Source organism: Sceloporus undulatus, chromosome 1, assembly GCF_019175285.1.
Source record: "Sceloporus undulatus isolate JIND9_A2432 ecotype Alabama chromosome 1, SceUnd_v1.1, whole genome shotgun sequence".
Classification (NCBI taxonomy): domain Eukaryota; kingdom Metazoa; phylum Chordata; class Lepidosauria; order Squamata; family Phrynosomatidae; genus Sceloporus; species Sceloporus undulatus.
In genome coordinates this window covers 320581766-320605142 of record NC_056522.1, presented here as the reverse complement: position 1 = coordinate 320605142, position 23377 = coordinate 320581766, and the positions used below count along the sequence as shown (strand labels likewise).

The following is a 23377-nucleotide window of genomic DNA, read 5'->3' as shown; positions in this document are numbered from 1 at the left end:
CTATTTCTGAACCTGAGAAAAAGCTTAAGAGATCATGCTGTAAGCCCTGTCTGGCACAATACTGTTGACCATGTGCTGTTCAAAAATAACTGAAGTTCACTTTACCATATCTCTCACTTCATCATGCTCTGATGATAAACAGATACAGGTGCATTCTCTTTTTGTTTTTAGTAGGATTTTTGAATCAGATATTTAAGAACTTTTAAATTCTGCTTTTTATTTTAAAATCCCAAAGCAATGTATAATATAATTCTAGTGCTCTTTTGCAGTACCTAATCTCACAAACTGATCAGGAAATTTTAATCACTAACTTTCTCTTTCAACATGCTTTCCTATGATATTTAAAGGTATATAGACCTAACCTAGTCTCATCAGGTTTCACATGGTATTTTAGCCAACAGGGGAGTCTGCTGCTTGCCCACAAGTAGGCACACCTGGAAACACATCCTACAATTTCCCAGACTGCTGAAGATGAGCAAATACAGCTTTTCATAGCTCAGCCATTTGATAATCTCATAGAACCTACATTAAAGCTCAGTCTCATGTGATAAACACTACAGTGAGACTATGTAAACAGTCACATCAAATAAACAGTGTCTATAAATATAACTGTTTGTAGAAAGCACCTTACCACTTTCCTAGACCATCTCCTTTTTGTTGGACATGACTGTTTTGTTTGAACATTTTAAATTCATGCAATGTCACATGATAAATAAAATGAGAATATGAATCTTACTCCTTATGGTTCTAGCCTAGTCACAGAACAATCCATAAGCACTAAGCACCAACTATTCAAACAGGACAGAAGGGCAAATCTTTTCTCTCACTACAAGTCTAGGCTGTGGGAAACAGTGAATGGATCATGTTGACCTCTTCACAAAATACTTTCATGGTTGAACAGATGAGCATATTGTTACTACACTATATAGGGGAGGGGAAATAATTGTAATGATGTTATTTGCCAAGGTGTTTAAGGGAGAGGATACAAGGGGAAGTACTGGAATCCATATCCCACCACCAGTGTACAACACTTCACATAATTTATAATATTACACAGAATGCTCTTACATTTCATAGCACTTATACTATAACTGATTTTCATCTCCCCCTCCCCCCATAATATATTTCATTCCTGTCAGAGTGGGAAAAATTCCATACTGGACCATCAACACAAGGACAGGGAAACGAAAAAATACTGTAACTTGTGTTTTTGATAACCAGTTTATCAGCCAGATGGCTCCATGACTATATTAACTTGTAGTAATAAGAAATCTTCTCTTTTTTTTCCAGCTTACAGTCATCCTACTGCATATATTCATTGCTTCAACATATGAAAAACAATAAACAAAAAACAAGAAAATGTTCACAGGAGACATTATTGATTAGTTAGGAGATCTTCAAACTTCTTGATACATTACCTGTATCTATACACATTTACAACGTATGTACTTCAGAACACACTGTGTTTCAAGATCTCATCACACACTCTATGGAAACAATAAACCGGAGTCTGAATTTACATAAAATTATCTCACTCCATTTTATTTAAGATTCATTTCTCCAGTTAGTAAAAGAAAGATGTGTCTCTTTTTATACATATGTACAAGTTCAGTTATAAAAATAGACAGCACATTCAAAGAGGAAAAAAAAAGCTTGGCATTTTTTTTCTGATTCCCTCTAAACACTGTATATATACACATGTAGAATCTGAGGGAGATGGGGTAAACTCTTCATGATTTAAATTAAATATCCCCTCTCCACCCAATTATTCCCTCCAAATTTGTTTTTTTTTTTAATCAATCTTAACTGAACTCTTTTCTGCTATTTTTAGGTGTGCAAATTAGAGGCAGAGTCAACAGGAAGCACTTGCTCTACACTGTGGGATGCCAGGAAAGGTGCGTGAGACTGAAAAATCCTTTGCTGCCTTAGCTAAGATTTTCACCTCGACACCTGGTTCTCCCTTGAAAGATGAGAATGCCCAGAAAAAATATCAATGTTAACGTGAAAGCAGAACTGCCTTCCTCCTTCATCTCAGTGCAATGCAGACAGTATTGATATATATCATGCTAAAGCAGAGGGTTCTTGTGCATTCAGAATGGAGTATCAGGACAAAGAGTTGCACTAATGATCTTGCTGCTCTTAGACAACTTTAATGAGATTCAGAGAACAGTGCTACAGTGCCAGATCATCACAGCGCAGCAAGTCTAACCTGCTAGATATGGACCCAGGTGCCAATTGAGACTTGCTAAAGAGCATATGGTGAGTGGATGGCTTGGAATAAAAGATAATCCTTAGCTATGGGTTCTATGAAAGTAGGGTTAGTACATTTTCCATTGTTCATCTTTTGCAACATGGCAAACTGTGGAACCTAAAACATTACCAGAAAGCTCTTCTATGGCACAATGAGAAGAAAAGCGGTGACATTCTCCCCCTTTCAGTACTCTATCTTGTTGAAAGATCACATACAAAATGGCTCTATTTTAAATGCCTTAACATTTCCATGTAAGTCAAATGGAAAAAGTATACTTAAAACCCAGTGCTATGATAGTAAATGCAACAGAACTTGGTACTGTGATGTTAAACTTTCATACAATGATGCAGAGATAGCAATGCAATTCTGAAAGCCCAGATCTGTCCTACTTTTGTTTAACCAACCAAACAAGCAGTACTTTGGTAGTTCAGAAGCATGATAGTAACAACAAGTCTTCCTAGGGCACAGTGCAAGACTCCTCTCTCTTTCCCCTTAAATCTATTCTTCATGGTATCCCACCATTCATACATATTAGAACCAACAAGTTATGTTTCCACAGCTCCCTCAAAAAGGGGCACTGACCAAAAGGCTCCTCCAAATCTGCTGGGGACCTACAAAGGTAAGATGCTGATCTCATTATAAGCATGGAATTGAATTCCACACGAAACCTGAAAAGTCAAAGAGAGTGGGTGCTGGTGCAGGTATGAACAAAAGGAGATCTTGTAGCCAATCTTACACAGACGCTGGATCTTCTTCCTGCATGATTTGTAGGATGCCAGAAAAAACTCAATGCAAAAGTTAAGTTCATGCATCCCAGATCTCTGTTGCTTCTCCTCACAAATCTGCAAAGGTAGTAAATCTGGGCTATGCATGAAAGTGCACACAAGACACCTCTTGCCTCAGTAGTGCAGAAAAGCTTCTCTTCACACCCACATAAGGGATGGAAACAAGGCATCATCTGTATATCCTTGTGCTGGTAAGTGTAGGCTGCTCAGGAAGCTGATATGAACACACACAGGTTCCAGGGATTCAGAATTACTATCGCCCACCTGAGGTGTGGGCTCCTTTATATTGTTTTCGAATTGGGGCTTCTGGCACCAAAGAACTTGTCAGGTTTAAGGTTTTTGAGGAACCACAAACACTGTTTCCTTTGCTCAAGGGAGAAGAGGTGCTTGATGGTACAAAATCTGTAAGTCCAGCATGCCGAATAACTGGAGTCTGGAGAGGGCTGCCTGAAGACATACCTAGTGACAAAAAACAGAATGTTTTCCCAATAGGCCATATCCAAAATATGTTTTTTTAACTACTGACAAAATTAAAATTATGAGATTAATATTAAGTATGACTTTGAGCGACAACATCAGCACTTTCTTCTTTTCCTTTTTGAGGAAGCATCTGTTCTGATGTCGACCCACAAAGAGATTCAAGACATGAGATGAAGGATCTGAGCCCACTGATTTTGGTGGAAAGAAAGGTCTTTTTTACACAAGAAAGGTTGCAATATTGCAGTAAGGCTTAATCTGACAAAACTAATTCAGTAAGAAAAAAATCTCTTAGGCTATTACAGTATAGTTCTACTGAATGATTTATCTCTCTGGAACTAGATGAAAACTTTAAACATAATATATGTTGATAATTCATTTCATCTGAGATTACACTACACTAGAGATTTTTGTAAGGATGCCTGGCTGAGGATCTGCAAAGTGCCATATCACACACATACCTTTGGACACATTGTATCCATATGCTGCATATGCTGCTGCAGAGGCGGCGGCTGCTCCTGCTTTAGCACCTGCCATGGCAGCTGCACTTCCTGCTGTAGATTTTCGGCTCCGACCCTTCCCTGTGCTTTTTGATGCACCGTTTGAACCTTTGGGCCGACCTCGGCTTCTACCTGAATGACCTCGTGCTGTGACAGGCATATCTTGTATTGAAATTCCTTAATGAAATGAATGAAGAAAACAGATGTGGAAATATTTAGTGGTGTATCACAAACGGGATCTCCAAAATTAAACACACCTTAGTAATTAACACAATTTGTTTCTTCTTTATAATCCCATATGTTTTCACACTGTAGGTATCTCATTCTTTAAGACAGACAGACAGACATATAATCTCAGTTTTTGATAGTAAAACAGTTATTTCAGACAACAGCCCCTTGGTTCTTCCATTAATCCCTCTCAATGTTTGTCCTAAACATCAACTTGCTCTATAGTTTTAAGGGGTATGTGTAAAGTAGCAGGTGCTGAATTTACAGGCCAATTCTTTGCAAAAATGTTTTGGTTTCCTGAATTATCACTGTAATCTGAGATACCTTTCTAAATATTTTATGGTAATATTTTATGATCTTCCCAGTGACCTAGATATGTGCCTTAGGGGATAAATTTGATCTGCGCACATAGAATTTAGCTCACTCTCCTTGCTGAAGATTTCTGTATAATTCAAAAAGCAAAGATAAATCTGTCATGAAACAAATAGTCCAGTAAAAACACCCATTAATTTTATATTATTCTAGCAATTTTGAGTATGTGTGGCTTGACTTGTACTAAGAAAAAAGGTGTTCCACAAAAATTAATCTGTAAGTACAATTTGTTTTATTTTGGATTGTCTGTATAACTGCAGTGACTAAGAATAGAAGTACATCATATTTTTAGAGAAAATTATTACCTCTACTACTTGATAGTATTTTAGCGATCAAACAAGGCCAAAGCTGAACTAGTGGTGTAGTGAATGAAGAGATGCAAAACAAAGCTTTTATCTATTATATCTATTTATATAATATATAATCGTGTGTGTGTGTGTGTACAGTCGGCCCTTCTTATACACGGATTTTTTATACACGGATTTAAGCATACACGGTTTGAAAATGTACCAAAAAAGTATAAATTTACCTTGCTTTTCCATTTTTTATAAGGGACACCATTTTGCTATGTCATTATATGTAATGAGACTTGAGCATACATGGATTTTGTTATACACGGGAGATCTTGGAACCAAACCCCCGCGTATAACAAGGGTCCACTGTATACTGCATTACAGTATATAATATTGTGTAAATTGTATCCTATAAATCTTTTTTTTTACTGATGTAATCCCGCCTTGAACCTTGGGAGTGGTGAGAAATATAAATAAACATTATTATTATTATTATTATTATTATTATTATTATTATTATTATTATTATTATTATTATTATTATTATTATCTGTTGCAGTGTTGATGAGCTGACCCTCAAACCAGCAATATTCAGCAACATATCTACCGGTAAGTTTTTGTTTGGCTACATATCTGAACCTGCACTACTGGTAACACACTAGGATTGCTCTTTTGAATAGCTTTTTAGCTGTTTTAAGATACACTTTAAACTCTTTAAGAATGAGATAAAATAGCATAAAATAACTGCAGTTTGCCTGGGCTCCCAACATGAAACAGGCCACACAACTTGGTCAAACGAGCCAGACAGCAAGAAATATCTCTCCTGGATGTCTTTCTAGTCAATCCCTCCTGCTAGATAGACAGTGAAGAAGCCAAGAACTGAAAAGGAAAAAAGATCTGCAGAGGATTATCCCACCCTAATCCTGCAGCATTTATATTGTGCTAGATTAGTATTATTATCTGTACAATATATATGTGAACTGAGAGTGAGAGAGTGCCATGACTAAAACTATCCAATAAATTCGTGTTACTTGGAGCCATCTGCATCAAAGCTCACACTATCAAATCACACATTCTCCTAAATATGCAGTCCTGTTTAAAAGCAAAATGGTTAGACACACTGTGAATGATTAAACATGTCAAGAGTCCATTAACCTAACAGATATGAAGGTGATATTCTTTCCTAGACTTCCCCTTCCCTGGCCCTTAGGTAAAGCCCATACTGATAAGCAATGCAATTATGCCATGTAGTCTTGGAACAAATTTATAGACAAATACCAACCATTCATGTTGTCAGACACTGAGCCTGTGATGGAAGCGGGGGAATTGGTAGCTCTTGATTGAGGTGCTGAAGATGCTGGATCATCTACAATCACCAGCATGTCATTGCTGCTTTCATCAGGTGGAATGGATCCCATGTGCAACTCACTGTTGATGGAAATCTAGACAATATAAAAATACATTACTTTAAGTTTTAATTACACCAACAAGTACACTGTGTGGGAAATAACTACACTGTGTTGCAACTGGAAGTGATCCTTTTTCAGTTTTAACTCTGAAAGAACAACAGAAATGCCATAGCTCAATGTTTTACCCCATGAAGAGGTCTGTCTTACTCCGTGCTGGAATACTGACTTCATTATGTGTTGATACAAAGTAATGGCTTCTTTCAGCCATCAAGACTTTGAGCACCCGCAATTCTTCCTAACAGAATGAGGTCAGAACCAATAGTAGGAAGAAAAATAATAAAAAGAGTACATTAGCCCTCTATATCCACAGATTTGTCATGCACAGATTCAAGCATCCACTGTTTGAAAATATTTTAAAAATATATAAATTCCAAAAAGCAAACCCTATTTTGTCATTTTATATAAAGGACATAATTTACTATTTATTACATTGTATTTAATGGGAGCTGTATATCTGCAGGGGATCCTGGAATCAAATCTAAGAGGATACCAAGGGCCCACTGTAAGGCCTATATCCCATCTTTCCTCCATGGTGCTCTCCAAGATTGTATTCTTACAATCACCCTCTGAAGTATGTCAGGCTGAGAGGAGTGAATGACCTTGTGGGGATTAGAAACCAGGTCTTCCTAGTGTAATAATCTAGCTAATATACCATATTATACAGTCCGCCCTCCCTATACATGGGGGATTTGTTCCCCTGCATATGGGGAAATGAGCGTATGCTCAAGCCCTATAGGAAATAATGAGGTGCGTGCTTGCTGTGGCGTGCAGGGCGCACGGTGCAGGTAGGTGCCTCATTACTTCTAGTGGTGCTTGCCTTCCGCGTAAGCTCAAAGCTGCAGAAGGCAAGCCTGCCTATGAGGAGGGCTGGCTGTACATAACTTTTGGCCTGCATCAGTTTTGGAGGTATGGGTGAGGCATTTCTAAACCACTGCTGTCTTTCAGGATAGTGAGCAGCTGAATATTTCTTAAATATGGTATAAAAATATTGTTTGGGCTGCTCTTCTAGCAGAAAGTAAAAGGTTAGCTATCTTCACAAATACAGATTTTATTCAAACAGGGGGAAAATGTCTTAATTTTAACATGATCCTGAACCATTTAAAAGTTGAAAGCAGAAACCTGAATTGAACCTGAGTACACTAAAAGCCTGTGTAGACATTTTAAAACAGTGGGATATGCTCAGGAATCTGGCTGCCACTTCATGACAGAACTGAAGTTCCCAAACCATCTTCAAAGGGCAGCCCCACAATAACAGTTATCTATCCTGAAAATTATCAAGGGACACTATCTATCTAGAAGGGACATATGCTATATGGATGAAAATTCTTTGTACCGTCAATATTATTCAGGCATCCAAAGTAAGGGCCAGAGCCCGAGGGCAGGGAACCATCTAATTAAAAAGATTGTATGTACAGCGCTGTGTAAATTTACAGCGCTTCATAAATAAAGGTTAATAATAATAATATTAATAATAATAATCTAACAGCATTTCTTTTTATGAACTCTTTTAAGTGTAACTTTATTCAAAGCAAGCTAAACACCACCTCTCAAGTCAACTGAAGAGTATTTTCTTTTTTGCTGCATTCAGTATCAATTTGTTGTATTACATGGGGGAGGGGCAATTCTAAGAGGAGAGATATTAACCAGTTTAACAAATGTATGACAAAGGGAATAAATTAGCAAGTAATCTACCTCCAACGTTTCCTGCTAGCTACTAGAGACAGGATAAGGCTGCATTCCTTGCTCATTCTTTTTATCATTAGTTAATCTAAACTACAAAAGACAAATGGACCTTTCACATGTCAAAACAGATCCTTCCCATGAGTGGAGTATGCCCCTGATTTCTTTTCGTCATTGAACTTGTAATGAAAAAAATTCACTTGACAATCACGGGGTTGCTTCAGAAACAGCAGGAGGACGGGCAGTCCAGACTTAGATCTGTTTACTCAAAAGTTAAGATTCCCCGTGTTCAACAAGGTTCATTCTCTGAGGAGCATATATACATAGCCCAAGTCAGTTTTATCTGTTCAAATGCTGCCTTTTATGATTTGGTCCTGCTTAGCTTGAATCAAGATCACAATAGAAATGCTATTGGTTGATGAAAAATTTATGTTTTCCTTTAACTGTGTATGTCCCTCTTCAGGGAGAAATACTCCCATCTTCAGAAACACATGCAATTTCCCTCTCTTATCACAATTATTTATGAGTCAATTATCAATGCATCTCATTCTGAATTCTGTAGATTAACAAAGTAATAAGATTCCATAATGGATGAAACTCATTTTATTTATTTATTTAGCAATAGGTATTACATTATACAGCCATAAAATGTGAAGAAGTATTAACAACACAGTAGCAATTTTTATATCTATCTTCTGTGAGGCTTTGGATGATGGAAAAAATGAGATCTCATAGGAATAGTAACTATTATTACTATTTTATTATTACTTCATTTATATCCTGCTTTTTTCCCAGTAAGAGGACTCAAGGTGGCTTACAAATTATTGAAATTATACAAAGATCAGGTGACTTCACTGTTCAGGTTTCTCACTTTATTGAAAGTTCCCCTGGCTTTCTTTAAAGAGACAGAGGGCAAACCAACCTGGGAATTTGGTACTCGGGCTTAGAAACAGGTGACTGCACAGAGTAAGACAGTTCTGATGAGGTATCAAAGAGAAGAGTACATAAAAAAGTACATTCTCAGTTCTGGAACAGGAAAGCAAAATGAAAACAGCAGATAAAAGTATAAAATGAAATTCTATATAATACTTTGAGGGCAGATGAGTGCAATTTAACTTATCAATAGTGAATTATGCTCTATCTTATTTACAATGTTGTGTGGTATATTAGAGAATGGGAATAATCTGTTCAAGAAAACATGAATGAATATGATTTTCCTACAGATATCATTTATAGGAAAAAAATGGCAATGTCAAGTATGAAGTGCTGTTGGAAGAGTTTAGTTCACCACTTGTTAAAAATCAAGACTTTCATGTCATATACTAATGAATTCCCTGCCTCACTGCACTCATCTCACATGTCATATATGAAACAGCTCTATCGTGCTGTAAAGGTAGTCTTACCTCACTAAAAGGGCTAGGCATGGCAGAATCTACACTGACAAATGATTCATCACCATCTGCAGAGAGGTTGGAGTTATCTGCAGATGGAAGGAAAGGGATCACCAGATTCGTGCCTTCTTTCCTTTTCCTTCCATCTAATTCATCTTCCTTCTTTTTCTGTAATCAGATAAAAGAAACAATTATCCTAAGGCCAAAAAACATGGAAGAAATACTCAAAACATGTCTGACAATACACCAGGCAACCACACAGTACAGTATTATTAGCTGAAACCTAGCAGTAATCCATCTAGTAAAGTAAGTTGCCTGACTTCTGACTTTTGGCTCAGTTTGAAGAGGAATCCTATTCAGAGCTCGGAAAAATTACTCCCAGAATCCCTCCCCTATAGCATAGCCACTGACCATATAGTCCAGCACTCTAGTGAGTATACAAATGTAGTGAGATGTCCCCAGAAATCATACTAGCAGGATATGGTGGCACCATGCATTCCTTTTGACTCCAGCAAATGCTTCTAAACAAGGAAGCTCCATTTAGGTATTATAAATAATTGCTATGAACATGATCACCTTTACATGCATTCACCTAATAATTTTTAAAAATCCATCTAAAACAGTAATTCATACACAAGTTAAGACATTTTATACGAAAGCTATCTACTGTAATTAAAGTCATTTATTTAACCAAATTAGATAAAAATGTCTGCAGGAGGACAATATACAGTATATGTATATATATATTCTGACCACTAAGGATGACTGCTGGATGTTATTCTTTCCAAGATAGAAATACTGATCATCCAAAAGGCAGGTGTGTATGATTATTTTAAGAAAATTTACTTTAGAAAGCACAATTAGTACTTATTGGGGCTTGCACTCTCTTCAGAAAAGAGCTTCAAACACATTACAATGACTTAAGACTTCCTTTCTGAAGAAAGAGTTCAAGCATTAAGTAATGTATATGGGGTAAGTGGGAAAAGGGAAATGAACCTGACCCATATTTAAAGTTATAATGCCACAAAGGAGCAGAAGCTAGTTCAAAGTACCTTTTCAGCATACTTCTCCCTTTTTCGTTTACGTTCTTTCACACGATTTGTCTCCTCCTGCTGCCGTTTCTCCTCCTGACGCTGACGCACTATCAGTTCAAAAATACAGTCAGAAATCTTTATCAGTCATCATACAAAGCTTGGTGTAAAACTTAAGTCTAGTCAAGTATTGTAGGAACAGGATGTTGCTCATTTAAATTCATTCTCCTATCTTTCCATCTCCATCCCTTTCCACTGTGGCCCATCCATTTAAAAAAATTTACACTATTATAGCAAAATAAAAATAATTTGCACACTATTTTAATTTGAAGTCTAAAATGTTAAATGCCTTTCACAGAGGTTCAACAATGACCATTAGGCAAAAACAAGAAAATTAAAATAAATAGCCTCACTATCCCAACTTATTTTCACCTTTTGATTTAAAAGGTTTCAAAGATCAATGCTGACTACATTTCTTTATTTTTATTTTGCTGAACACTATGGTTCAATGACTGTTAATAAGTACTGGGAGTACTTATGCAGAATACACTGTCTCTAAGTATATTAGAGAAATTTACCCAGTACTTGGTACTTCATTGCATGGCACATGTAAACAAACTCCAAGAGCACACTTTGTAGCAAGCAGCAATGAAAACAGTGCCTAAATACAAATCCATCTGTTGTCTTTAAACACTGTATATTACTGCATGGCAGGTAGCTGAACTGGACAGTGCTTGTGGACTCTTTCAACTCTGATTCCTTCATCTACCTCATTTTGTAGAGGTAGATAATTTTGTAGATAAAGCAGCAAATGGAAAGAGAGGCACACATTTGGAGCTGGTGATGTTTTGGACAAAGATAGGATATACTCTAACATACATTTTTTCTCAAGTTCTTCATCATCCAGAAGCAGACTAACCACTTCCTTGGGCTTCAAGGTGTCCGGTTTGAAATTGCCACCAGAAATCACCATCCTTTGGATCTACATTAAAAAAAAAGAAGACCTACTAATCAGTCTTTCCGTCCATAGTTTCTCCATAGGCAGAGATACTGAGAAGATGTGGAGATGAACTATTTTGGTATAGCACTTAGGAGTAGATCAAGACACACTATTATTTTTTCAAAATGGTTGATAGTTGTATGTGTATGTGTCCATGTGCCTTAAATCAACTGCTGACTTATAATGATCCCATAAATTTCATAGGGTTTATGTAGGCAAAGAATATTAAGAGGTGGTTTTGCCAGTTCTTTCCTCTGAAATATAGCCTATAGCACCTGGTATTTGTTGCTGGTCTCCCATCCAAGTACTAACCAGGGTTGACTTTGCTTAGCTTCCAAGTTCAAAAGGGAGCTGGTGCCTTCATGGTAGCTATGACCACTGAAACTGACTTAATAAACTTTATGCTACTGATATGTTCTTGTGCTTAACATATTCTTTAGCCAGAATGTTAAATATACATTTTGCTATGTTGAAACCTTACTGTAAAATGTATTTCAAAAATGTATAAATTCCAATATGTATAGAAACACAAGGCCATGGATAGTTTGAGGCTCAAATAAAAACAAAGGGAGACAGCATGTTGATAACACATTATGAGAGTGGGGCAGGAAACAATCAGTTCTGCAAGAATGTTGTTAGTTGTGAGAGTTTCTCTGGCACCTGTGAGTAATGGCACATTTCACCCAGTGATTGGAAACTAACAGTCATTCTAATTCCAAGAAGTATTTTCCTGAGCAATAAAGTAGGTGTGTACCACCAGTGTACTTAAGTGCCCTGCACAATCTAGTTTATATGGGTATGGCATAATCTAAAGGTGCACAATGCAGCCTTGCTGCTGATGCTAAACAGAGTTAGAGATGGTCAATGCCTAGATAGGAAACCACTTGGGAACTCAATGTATGTTGCCTTGAATGCAGTACTGGAAAAGGGGTAGGATTATAGTGTATTAAATAAATACGTGGCAGGCATAAAAAGACTATTTCCCACCGGAGGCTAAATACAATGATCACTCACCCTTTCTCTATGGCCTTATTTGAATCATGGAACTTAAATTAGTTGAAAACCACTTTGGATCCCATACCAGGAGAAAGGCAGGGTATACACTGAATGAATGAACTAACAAACAAAGAAACAGTTTGGTCACTATTCAGAATATTTTCTTCACAATACAATCAGTCTCTATCAGATTATGTTTCCTCTTCTGGAAAGGAATGCCTGGTTTCTCAATGGTCATTGTTCAATACCCCTTGGAGCCCTTTTGGGAGAAAGGCGACAGCCAAATGAAATAAACAAATAAATTATATCCCTTTCATTATTTCACATTTTATTAATCTTACCTCACTTTTCTCCTTAGCCCGCTGCAAAATGCGTTCCTCAATGGTGCCTTTACAGATCAGTCGGTATACAGTCACTTGTTTTGTCTGACCCAGCCTGTGTGCTCTGTCCATGGCCTGCTGATCCACTGTTGGATTCCAGTCACTATCGTAGAAAATTACCTGTCAGGGGAAATTTTAAAACAAAATTACAAAACAAAAATACAAAACAAACAAACATTCTCTTATCACTCCCCACAATTTATTCATGCTCTTGAATTTATGGTATAAGGTCTTTGCATTTACTCTCAGGATAATTTTGTGGCTGGGCAATTTTATTTGGTCATTTAATGAGTTTTCATGGTGAAAAATATGTAGGAAACCAGAAACAACTGATTCTGTTGTTGCTGAACCCAAGTGGTATAAGACATGTGTGATATTTCACTGTTCATTTTTAGAATATACTTTGTTTTATTAAAGATGTCACAAATATAATGCAATCATTCATCAGAAAAGTCATATTAAAGGTACAGTAAAGGTACTTTCTCAATATTATGGGCTTTTAAGAGTTTGTTCATATAGTGTACTGTTTTACTGCTTGTTCATTTTTATCCTACAGTATTAAGATTATATGTTGAAACCAAGATGTTTACTTACTGTATCAGCAGCTGTAAGATTAATGCCCAATCCACCCGCTCTTGTGCTTAACAAGAAGACAAAGATATCATTCCTACAGAAAACAGAAAAGCACCATCATTTCAATTGTATGCTATAAATATACTACATGTTACTATCAGGAGGCTAAATACAAGTCACACTTTAATACTGACATAATACAGTCACTCCTCCTTTCTCGTGGACTTGGGATCCACGTTCTTGAATATACGCGGAGGGGTGACCTCCATTACCATCAATGGGGTGTGTACTCACGGGGGTGTGCCCGATTCAAGCCTATGCGGCTTGAATGCGTTCGAGTCTCCATTTTGGGGGGGGGGGGTCCAGAACGGATCCCCTGTGAAAACAGAGAGTCAACTGTAATTTTGTTTGGCTTTAATTATTGTAAAAAAAATTACAGTGGGCCCTTTCCTTATGTGGGGGATCCGTTCCGCCCGCCCCCCTGCGTAAGGGAAATCATGTGTATGCTCGCACCCCGTTGTAAACAATGGGGGGTGTGCTTGCGGCATGGCACACACGCCTAGCCATTTCTTTCATTGCCACGCATTTTCAGCGTATGCTTAATGCTGCGCATGGTGCGCCCACATACAGTGCATGTGCACTGTATTTTACTTACTGTATATACTCAACTATAAGTTGATCTCATGTATAAGTCAAAGACAGGTTTGGGGGCTAAAATTATGGATTTTGCCATGACCTGTGGATAAGTTGAGGGTAAAACTTGGAGGCTCCTTCAGTGTGTGTATGTATACACACAGCAAGAGACTCTAATTGAGGCTTTTTGCTTCAGTGTTTCAACTTTGCTTTCACCCTTCACTCCCCAGACAGTGGCAGCAAGTGCAGGGTTCCTGTTTGTTTGTTTAACAGCAATTAATCACCCAGGACTCTTTCTGCTTGGCTCAAGAGAAAAAGAAACTCTCTCCCCACTGCATGGGGAAATATGAAAGAACTGCTATCACATAACCATACTGACCCATAAATAAGTCAAATTGGGATTTGGGGGTCAATTTTTGAGCATAGATTTTTGGACTTATAGATGAATATATATATTCATTGCCAAATGTTCCTACAATGACATATTCATGTGTCTGGAAACAGGCTAAGACTGCAATCTTAAACATGCTTACTAGTGAATAAGCTTAATACGCTGCAGTGGGAGCTACTTTCAAATAAACATACACAAGGACATAAGAACAGGTGGAGTAAGACGCCATATCACTGGAGGCTGATGAACCTGCTCTCTTCTCGCTCTCTTCTTTACTGTTGCTGGATTAACAGTGATAGCAGTTATTCTGAGGAATTATGTGCAAGGTGATGATAGAAACTTCTTGTGGCACTGTGCAATGACAACCTGAGCCATAATGGCTTCCTTTCAGGAAAGATTCCGCAGACCAAGCCACTTGGTTTGGAAGGGTCTCAGGAGTGCCCATTCAAACCATTTGAAGAGCCCCAGGAAGTAGTAGTAGTGCTCCTTGGCAGAGCACAGGAAGAAAATAATGTACACAGAAGTGCTCTGAAGCACTGTGTGGCCTCTGAATAATCATTTTGCTCACCAGCAACTGAATCTGGAAAGACTTCTATTTTTCTTAACTTTTTAAACATTTCCCGCAAATTTCATTACTAGAGAGATCTTTCTGGAGATTTCATTCTTCACACTTTGTTCACTGTTTTCTCAATCCTTGGCTGTAGGTGTCCATAGGACTGGTAGACATAGCTTGTATTATCTCTACAGTCAGTCAGAGTACCATGTCAACAAGGAATATACACACTTTTGTAGCTAACCGCTGAATTGTGTAAGAACCTTTGCACCACAGTAAATGTAGAAATCACTGTAAAGCATATCTGTATATTTCTGTCCATACAGTACCTTCTCTGCTTGATTGTACATAAGGAAATGTTTTGGATGAGGATAAATTTGTATGAAAATGATTTGCAGGAATTAATCTTTCAGCTTGTTACTGAAGAAGAATTATCTGGCCCTTGCGGTCTCTTCCAACTCTATTATTCTATGATTCTATGATCTGGAGGATTTTATATACTTTAGGACTGATAAGTAAGTGCACAGATTTATGTGACCATCAGATATGCATCTTAAAATCCAAATAATATCCATGACAAAATACTTTAACTGCATGGTTGTGGGAAAACAAGTGACATCTGTGAGAGAGCATGGATACTGTTTGGAAATTCAGTCCTAGTGGTCTGTAGACTGCAGAGATATGAAGTAACATTCCATAACACTGGAAGTACAAGGTTACCAGAGTGCAGTACAACTATTAAACAATCTGCAGCCCTTCAACAGCTGTTTGACTTTAGACAGCTCAGACGCTTTAATGACACTGTATTGTGAGAAGATCCTACACCATTCTCTCATAGAGCTGCCACTTGGGTTCTTTTGCAAAAGACTTTTGAAAAATGGTGGGCAGAGAGGGCAGTTACTTTTGCAAACCTCACGATTCTTTGTGTCTGCCTGCATCTTCTTCACCTTCCTCACTGACTCTAACTACTCTCCTATTGGCACAAACAATTTTGTTGCAATATTAAGAGTGATGGTGAGGTGGGAAGGATGATTCAGAAAAGTTATTGGGTTGTATACAGGATCTGCTTTCCATTGCTGGATGGCCCCACCATATGATTTTCAACTCCACTGTCACTATGTCAAGGGCTACTCCATTACAGAGGGTCTCTCAACACTCTGTTAAGAATTTTCAGACACTTGGAATGACTTCATTGCTACTAGGAATTTAAGGATGATGATGTGAAGTTCTTGTTCCTAAGGTAGCCACTTGCCCATGATAGAGTATGGACCTGAATGAGCGTCTCATTTTGAGCACTGGCCATCAACATGGCTACCAGTTTTGGTGGGCTGAAAGGCATGTGGCCTCTCAAATGGTCTAGACCCATCTACTAATCTAGGGCCTTTTTGACACTGCTTTTTTCTGCATCTTTTTCAACAAATTGATTCTGCTCAAGTGTGAATGAGATGTGGGTCGGAATTGATTCAAATCTGCTCTTCGGCCGGCTGAAGCGGGTTCATTTTTAATTGATTCATTTGTCAAGGTGAATGACAAGTGGGTTATTTTACAGGGAAAAAATGCCAACCACAATGCTGGTAATGCTGGCAATGTCCCGGAGAACCAAGATAAGTCACCTTGCGAAGGTTGTAGTAATATATAACTGTTAATTGAAGCAATGGCACAAGTAGCATTAATATTATCACTTATAGTAGATGGCTACCTCTGGAGTTTTGAGGCTGTTTCAACTTAATTGTCTTCTTCAGTAACGCTGGTGACTCATGGATTTTGTAACTTGTAAGCTGAATATAGGCTAAAATATGGAAGCATGGAATAGCTTACTGGAACTATATCTTCCTGAATTGTAATCCGGAATTGAAATGTTACAACATTATTGAAGAAGACAATTAAGTCGAAATGGCCTCAAAACTCCGGAGGTAGCCATCTGCTATCAGTGATAATATCAATGCTCCAGGACATTGCCAGCATTGCCGGGCTTTTCAATGAATTAGTATTATTGGGATATTCACCCTACAATGTCTGTGATGAAGTTACCGGAGTAAACAGAATAATTGTCACTGCAGCACCTTATATCCTTGCGAAGTGTTTTTGGGTTGGACTCTTTATTTACAATTGTTATTCTCCTATATTAATTTCATCATCATTTCATATTCATTTAGAATCGTTCAATAATATATATTGGTTTAGAATTTTTGTAGCATTCTTGCATTTTTTACATTTGTACTTAGTGATATACAGTATAACTATTTGTTGGTTTTTTCTCCTGTTTTTGACCAGTTACTGCGTAAGCCTCCTGTTGTGTTAGTTTCCTAATAATAATAATAATAGGATTTATTTATATGCTGCCTGATCAATAAAAACAAAACAAAACACATACCTGTTCTGAAAGTCAGCTACCATATCCCTTCTTTCAGAAATTTTTGATGAACCATCCAGCCTCATATAAGTATGCTTCCTGTAAACCATATATTCCTAAAAACATAAAAAACAAAGAAAAAAAGATGCATTTTTCAATTGCATCTCTAAATGTTTAAACAAATTTATACTAGTTACTAACACCACAATTTCATATAATGCTAATTTCCCATAATGTCTACAGCTGGGAGGAGAGAGGCCAGGACAGCTGTACTTTAAAACTCAGGCTCCAAGCCCAGGACCATAACCCCACCGGCACAGCTGGGAGGAGAGAGGCCAGGAGAGCTGCACCTTTAAAACGCAGGCTCCAAGCCCAGAACCATCACTCTACCAGCACAGAAACACCTGAGCCCAGCGGTCTGGCAGTGGCAAGAGGGAGGCATGCCGGGAGAGTGGCAATTCAAAAGCCGGAATACTTGGCGGAACCAGCCCAGGGAACATCATCAGCCTACAATGGACATTAGGCTGGATGTATTATTATTATTATTATTATTATTATTATTATTATTATTATTACTACTACTACTACTATTACTATAGAGAGAGATGGCAACAGGCAGAGGGAGATTACTGTTAATAGTGGACTAGGGGATGCAGACAATACTAATCTTAAACAGCCCAGCCTGCCCCTGATGGTCCTACTCCATTTGCCTGTTCTCTATCTATTTTATAATTAATTAGTATAACTATTTTAAGCATGTAAGTTGTATTTGATTGTTATTTTGTTGTTCCGCGAGAGTTAGGGATTGTTTTATTACTTATTATGTTATGTTATGCTTGATTATTATGCCATGTCATGTTATTTTAACATATGTAATTTGATATTGATAGTTGTTCTGCTGCCAGGGAAGTGCCGGGGATTGCCGTTTAAATTATTATGCTATGTTATGCCTCCATTATTATGCTATGTATTATGCTATGTATTTTGGATGTTGTACTCTGTATTCTTTATTTTTTGTATAATTACTTTATTGTTATAATATTGCTGTGATGTATTTGATGGGTTGGTGTATTTTGCATGTTTGATACCTTTGTTTTGTAACCCGCCTTGATTCCACAAGGAAAAGGCAGTATATAAATAATAATAATAATAATAATAATTATTATTATTATTATTAAAATAGTTTTATAAAAATAAATACAAAATAAAATTGTTAATAAAATACAGTACTGCTAAAGCGTACCTCTTCTGAATTGGCTGGACACTGCAGTAAAAGGATACTGAGTGTGACTTTTTGTGATTTAACATTCAATTAATGTGTTATGTTAACAGCCCAGTGTGTCACTGATTTCAAGCTCACAGCAGCTTCATTATTTCTGACCTACATAATTTGGGACTAGTTATAATCATAACATGAAAAAAATAGCTTCACATCTCTTTAAAATTTTACCTAAAGCTGTCCGAAAAAGGATTCAAGATTTTCTTGGAGACTATTTTTGCGTTAATCCACAAAGATTAGCTCACCCATCTGCATTTGAACTCATATGTAAATTAAAGTCCATTTAATATTGGCAGAACTATGTGTTTTTTATAATTTGGTGACTGCTTGCCACAAATGCAGGATTTGGAAACAGGTGAAGAAACCACCATCCTGGAATTCCAGTTTTATCATCCACCCCTCCATAAATGCAATTTTTAATATGTAGTCTTGAAACTGTTAGGGACATCAGAGATGCTACCTTCACTGAAAATCACACATGAGGGTTACACATGCTCTATTGTCCTGAGCCCTAGAATAACGCCATCTTCTTATGCACAATCAAGCAAACCTACTGCATGGGGCTTTTAGTTTGGGAGAAAAGTTAGTCCTTAACATTACTTCACTTAGTGGAGGATCACTTGGTCCTATTTTCTTTTATTTTCTATAACCTAGGAAAGCAGTCATTCAGTAAAAGGTACAACTGGAAGCAAAGGCAGACCTAGATTTTGGCATGTCAGGCAGCCAGGCAAGATTTACATGACCCACTTCTGGAGATTGTCCTTACTGTTTTTGTGGCTGCATTGAGATTCTCTCTGTTACAACTCCAGTGGCAAATGAAAAAGATATGTGAAGACTCCAGCCCACTGCCAGAATGGAGCTGAAATATCCCAGATGAGAAAGATATCTATCTGGCCTAGTCACCTAAGCCACAAGAAACATGAATTATGTTTGCTCCCAACTTTAGAAGAGACTGTTCTGTCCAAGAATGTACTCAGTGCTTCCATTTGAGGAATGGGGCAGCATGTATAGAAATCTGTCTTAAGCATGCCAAAAATTGAACTAAAGTAGGGATAGAACTAGGGCTTAGTGTTCTATATTAGAACTTTTGTTAATATCATAATCACCAGATTATTTGCATGCTGCTTTTTCATGGTAAATGATGCTCAAAGAGGTTCTCAGCAACACCAGAAGAGTTTACATAATGTAACAATATTTTAACATAGATCAAATAAAGGTGCTGCAGGCTAGAATAATAAACTATAACACAATAATATTCAAATGGGGGTATTCAGGGTGTTAATATCAACATATACTAATTACACTGAAAGATTAATAAGTTCTTTCCAAAAAGCCTTTCTGATTTTTAACCATGAATAGACTGTAGTATTCTAAGTAGAAAGGGAAGCTGATGGCTAATGCTAGAAAGACAGCTATATTAAAATCACTTGAGTACCCTCTCATTAAGCTTCTTTAGCTGACAAGGTCATCATGACACTAGAAAGACTAATCCTCCAAATACTGAAATCAGCCTCAAAAAGAAAGAGCTGATTACTGAGGCAACAGAGAAATGTGAAGTCGAAGGCTGTCATGGCTGGCATCCATAGTTTTTTGGGGACATGTGGCCATGTTCTAGAAGAGTTTATTCCTGATGTTTCGCCAGCATCTGTGGCTGGCATCTTTACAGAATGCTGGCATGGAAGAGATGTGAGGTATATATGTATATATACTGTGAGACCCTGGGTATAGAGGAGTGATTTCTGTGTTAATCTGTGTATTGTTCTGTTGCTGAATGGCAAGGCCTCAGGGTGGGAGGATATGCAGAGAGGATTAGTGTTTTTTAATTAGTGATCATTGTCTGCTGGGAAAACCCCTGACTCTGGGTGGTTTTCATTTGCATTTTGCTGGTCTTGATTTTAGTGTTTTTCAGGACTGGTACCCAAACTTTGGCGCGGTACAGGCTGCCCCAAAGGGGCGGCCTGCACCCGTCCCTTTTCACGGTGGATTGGGGCCAGGGCAGCCTCACCGGCAGCCCTGTGGCCCCAATCCATCATTTTTCCCGGCCAAAGAGAAGCGGCAAAATGTGGCTTCTCTTTGGCCTGAAAAAGGGGTACCCTTGAGCCTTAGGCGCTAATGGCACCCTCACGCTAAAGAGGAGAAAGGGGCGGCCACCACGGCCCTTTCTCCTCTGTATTGTTGATGTGGCCGTTTGATTGCCACGGCAATGATGTGGGGCCCAAAAGGAGCTCCGTTTCAGAGCTCATTTCCGTGCCTCTGCCAGGCCACCATAAGCGGCCTGGGACGGCGCCGCGTAATAATGGCGCCCCCCCACAAGTACATGGGGTAGGGAGCATGCGGTTGGTGCACGCTCCCTAACCCTAGTATCGCCGGGAGCATGCCGCTTTATGGCAGTGTGTACTGGCCCTTTTCTAACTTTAAGGATTTCTTCTTTCTTGCTGAAATTGTCTTGGTGTTTGTGGCTTTCCCTGTGCATTCTGACCTGATAGTTGTTGGCATGGCCCAGAATTTCAGAGTTTTCAAATAGCATTTTATGCCCAGGATGTTTATAATATGTTCTGCTATCACTGATTTTTGTGGCAGATCCAGTCTTCACTGTCTCTCATGTTTCTTGATTCGTGTTAGGAAAGTTTGGCTAACAGTCTTGAAAAACACTAAAATCAAAACCCAGCAAAATGCAAATGAAAACCATCCAGGGGTCACACAGTATACAGTGAGCCACACTATATGCGGGGCTCGTTATAGGTGGTTTTCAGTTTACGCTGAGGCCGCCTGGGAGAGGGGAGAATGTGCAGTGCATGCACATGGCTGTGCAGTGAGCACAAGCACCATTCTATCCAGTGGGGCTTGCAAAAGGTGTGCGTGGCTGCAGGTCAAGCGCAAGCCCCATTGGATATAACGGGGCTCGAGCATACATGTGTTTTGCTTTACGCGAGGGGAGGGGGATCCGGAATGGATCTCCCATGTGAAGCAAGGGCCCACTGTATATATACATACCCTACTCTCTTCCATGCCAGCATTCTCTGAAGATGCCAGCCACAGATGCTGGTGAAACATCATGAATAATCTCTTCTAGAACATGGCCACAAAGCCTGAAAAACTCACAAAAACCTATAGCAACAGAGAAATTTAGTAATTTCATTTGTCTCTTTTTCCAGTCCACTGGGAATGATGGAAAGTTTGTAAAGCTCACCCACCCTCATATCCAACACCTCTATTATTCAGACTGAAATGATCAAGTAATTCATTCACAGCTCTGATGGCATCTTATGGGAGCACAAAGGGTGCACTGGGTCCCCCTGAACTCACTGGGAGCTGCATGTCATGCCACTGCCAAATACACCACAGTGGTGGCAGCCTCCCATCCTTTTAAAGCAAGGAATATAAGGAGTATGTGCCTTCTTGTTACAATGAAACATTCTTCTTTAATTTTCAAGATGTGCCATTTTTAACTGAAATAGTGTCCCCAGGTGCTGCTACAGTTGCTTACACCTTCAGTAAGGTACGCTGCCTAATATATTTTTCTCTGGCAGGGATGAAGAAAGGTCTGCATGGGTCTGCTTTCTCATCAGAGACAGAAGGCAGTAGAAAAAGCATTACTGCATAACAATGTTGCAGTGCCACAGGTCTAGGTTGCACATTGGAAGAAAAAAAATCAGTAAGATGCCAGTAAGATGGTATTAGTTCTGTTTTAGTGACCATTAACCCTGTGTTGAAGAAAAGTCATCTAGCTTTTCTTAAATGATTTCATGTCAAATACTAGATTTATTCAGCTATTAGCTTCTGATTCCCTTTCATACAGGTGATATGTTTCCTACCTCCAACAAGTCAATCATCCGTGTCATCTGAGAGTAGATAAGGACTCTGTGTCCTTGAGATTTCAATCTTGTCAACAGAACATCTAGGGCATAAAGCTTTCCACTATCTGTGATGAGACTTTCTTTGTCTAGAAGGGGAAAGAATAAAAGAATGATTTCAAGCCTGCTGCATATAAGTCTTGCAGTATATGGTATGTCTATGTGTATGTACACACACACACACACACACACACACACACACACACACACACTAATTCAGTTGATGGACAGAATAGCACATTGTGGAACTTACCGTGAAGGTCCATTCTAGCCAAGGAGAAGGAAGCATCCAAGACAGGGTTAATTCCAGTCACTGCCCATGCAAGGCAAGGGAATACATATTATTTTTGAAGAGTATTTCTTTTTTTATCCCTAACTCCTTCTCAGTTGATTCCCATGCCCAGAAAAAGGAAAAGAGTGAACAGAAAGAAGTTTCTGAAAAAATGAAAAGTAGTCTTGTCACCCATGAGTGGGGCTGAATGGCTCATTCTCCTTGGGTAGAATGGACTTTCATGATATGTTCTCCAATGTGCCATTCTTAGCCAGTGGAGAAGGAGTCATCCAAGCAAGAGAATTATCCTCGCATAAATATACTTTGGGAGGAAGGTGGCAAGAAATTTGATTAATCTGACAGGACATGTTGAAGCACCTTTCTGCCAGAAGGAAGCCCTGGTAGAGGCAAATAGTCCAACCTGTAATGCTTTGTAAAAATGGGAGGGGTAACCCAAGAGAAAGATTGTGAATGTTTGTCCAGAGTAGGAGTGATGTTTGAACCTCCCAGGTTAGATAAATCTCGACGAGCTGATGTCTTGATATGAGTTTCAAAAAGGGTCAGAGAAGCCACTGCAACAGAAGAGAGTGGAACTTTACACAAATGGATAGCTGAAT

The 23377-nt window shown here is 38.4% G+C and overlaps 1 protein-coding gene across 2 annotated transcripts in view; it reads right to left on the bottom strand.

Annotated features, from left to right (window-relative positions):
* Positions 1-1515: 1515 nt before the first annotated feature.
* The window catches only part of INO80 (INO80 complex ATPase subunit), a 97461-nt gene continuing 75599 nt past the window's right edge, over positions 1516-23377 (bottom strand). For both annotated transcript variants that reach the window (XM_042448382.1, XM_042448392.1), the window contains 10 exons: positions 22451-22578; positions 17378-17472; positions 13448-13520; positions 12815-12973; positions 11357-11459; positions 10499-10587; positions 9459-9614; positions 6189-6348; positions 3975-4190; positions 1516-3495 (listed from right to left, as the gene is read on the bottom strand). In XM_042448382.1, coding sequence (XP_042304316.1) covers positions 3290-3495; positions 3975-4190; positions 6189-6348; positions 9459-9614; positions 10499-10587; positions 11357-11459; positions 12815-12973; positions 13448-13520; positions 17378-17472; positions 22451-22578 — 1385 coding nt within the window. In that variant the 3' untranslated portion in view covers positions 1516-3289. The remainder of the gene's footprint in view (positions 3496-3974; positions 4191-6188; positions 6349-9458; positions 9615-10498; positions 10588-11356; positions 11460-12814; positions 12974-13447; positions 13521-17377; positions 17473-22450; positions 22579-23377) is intronic.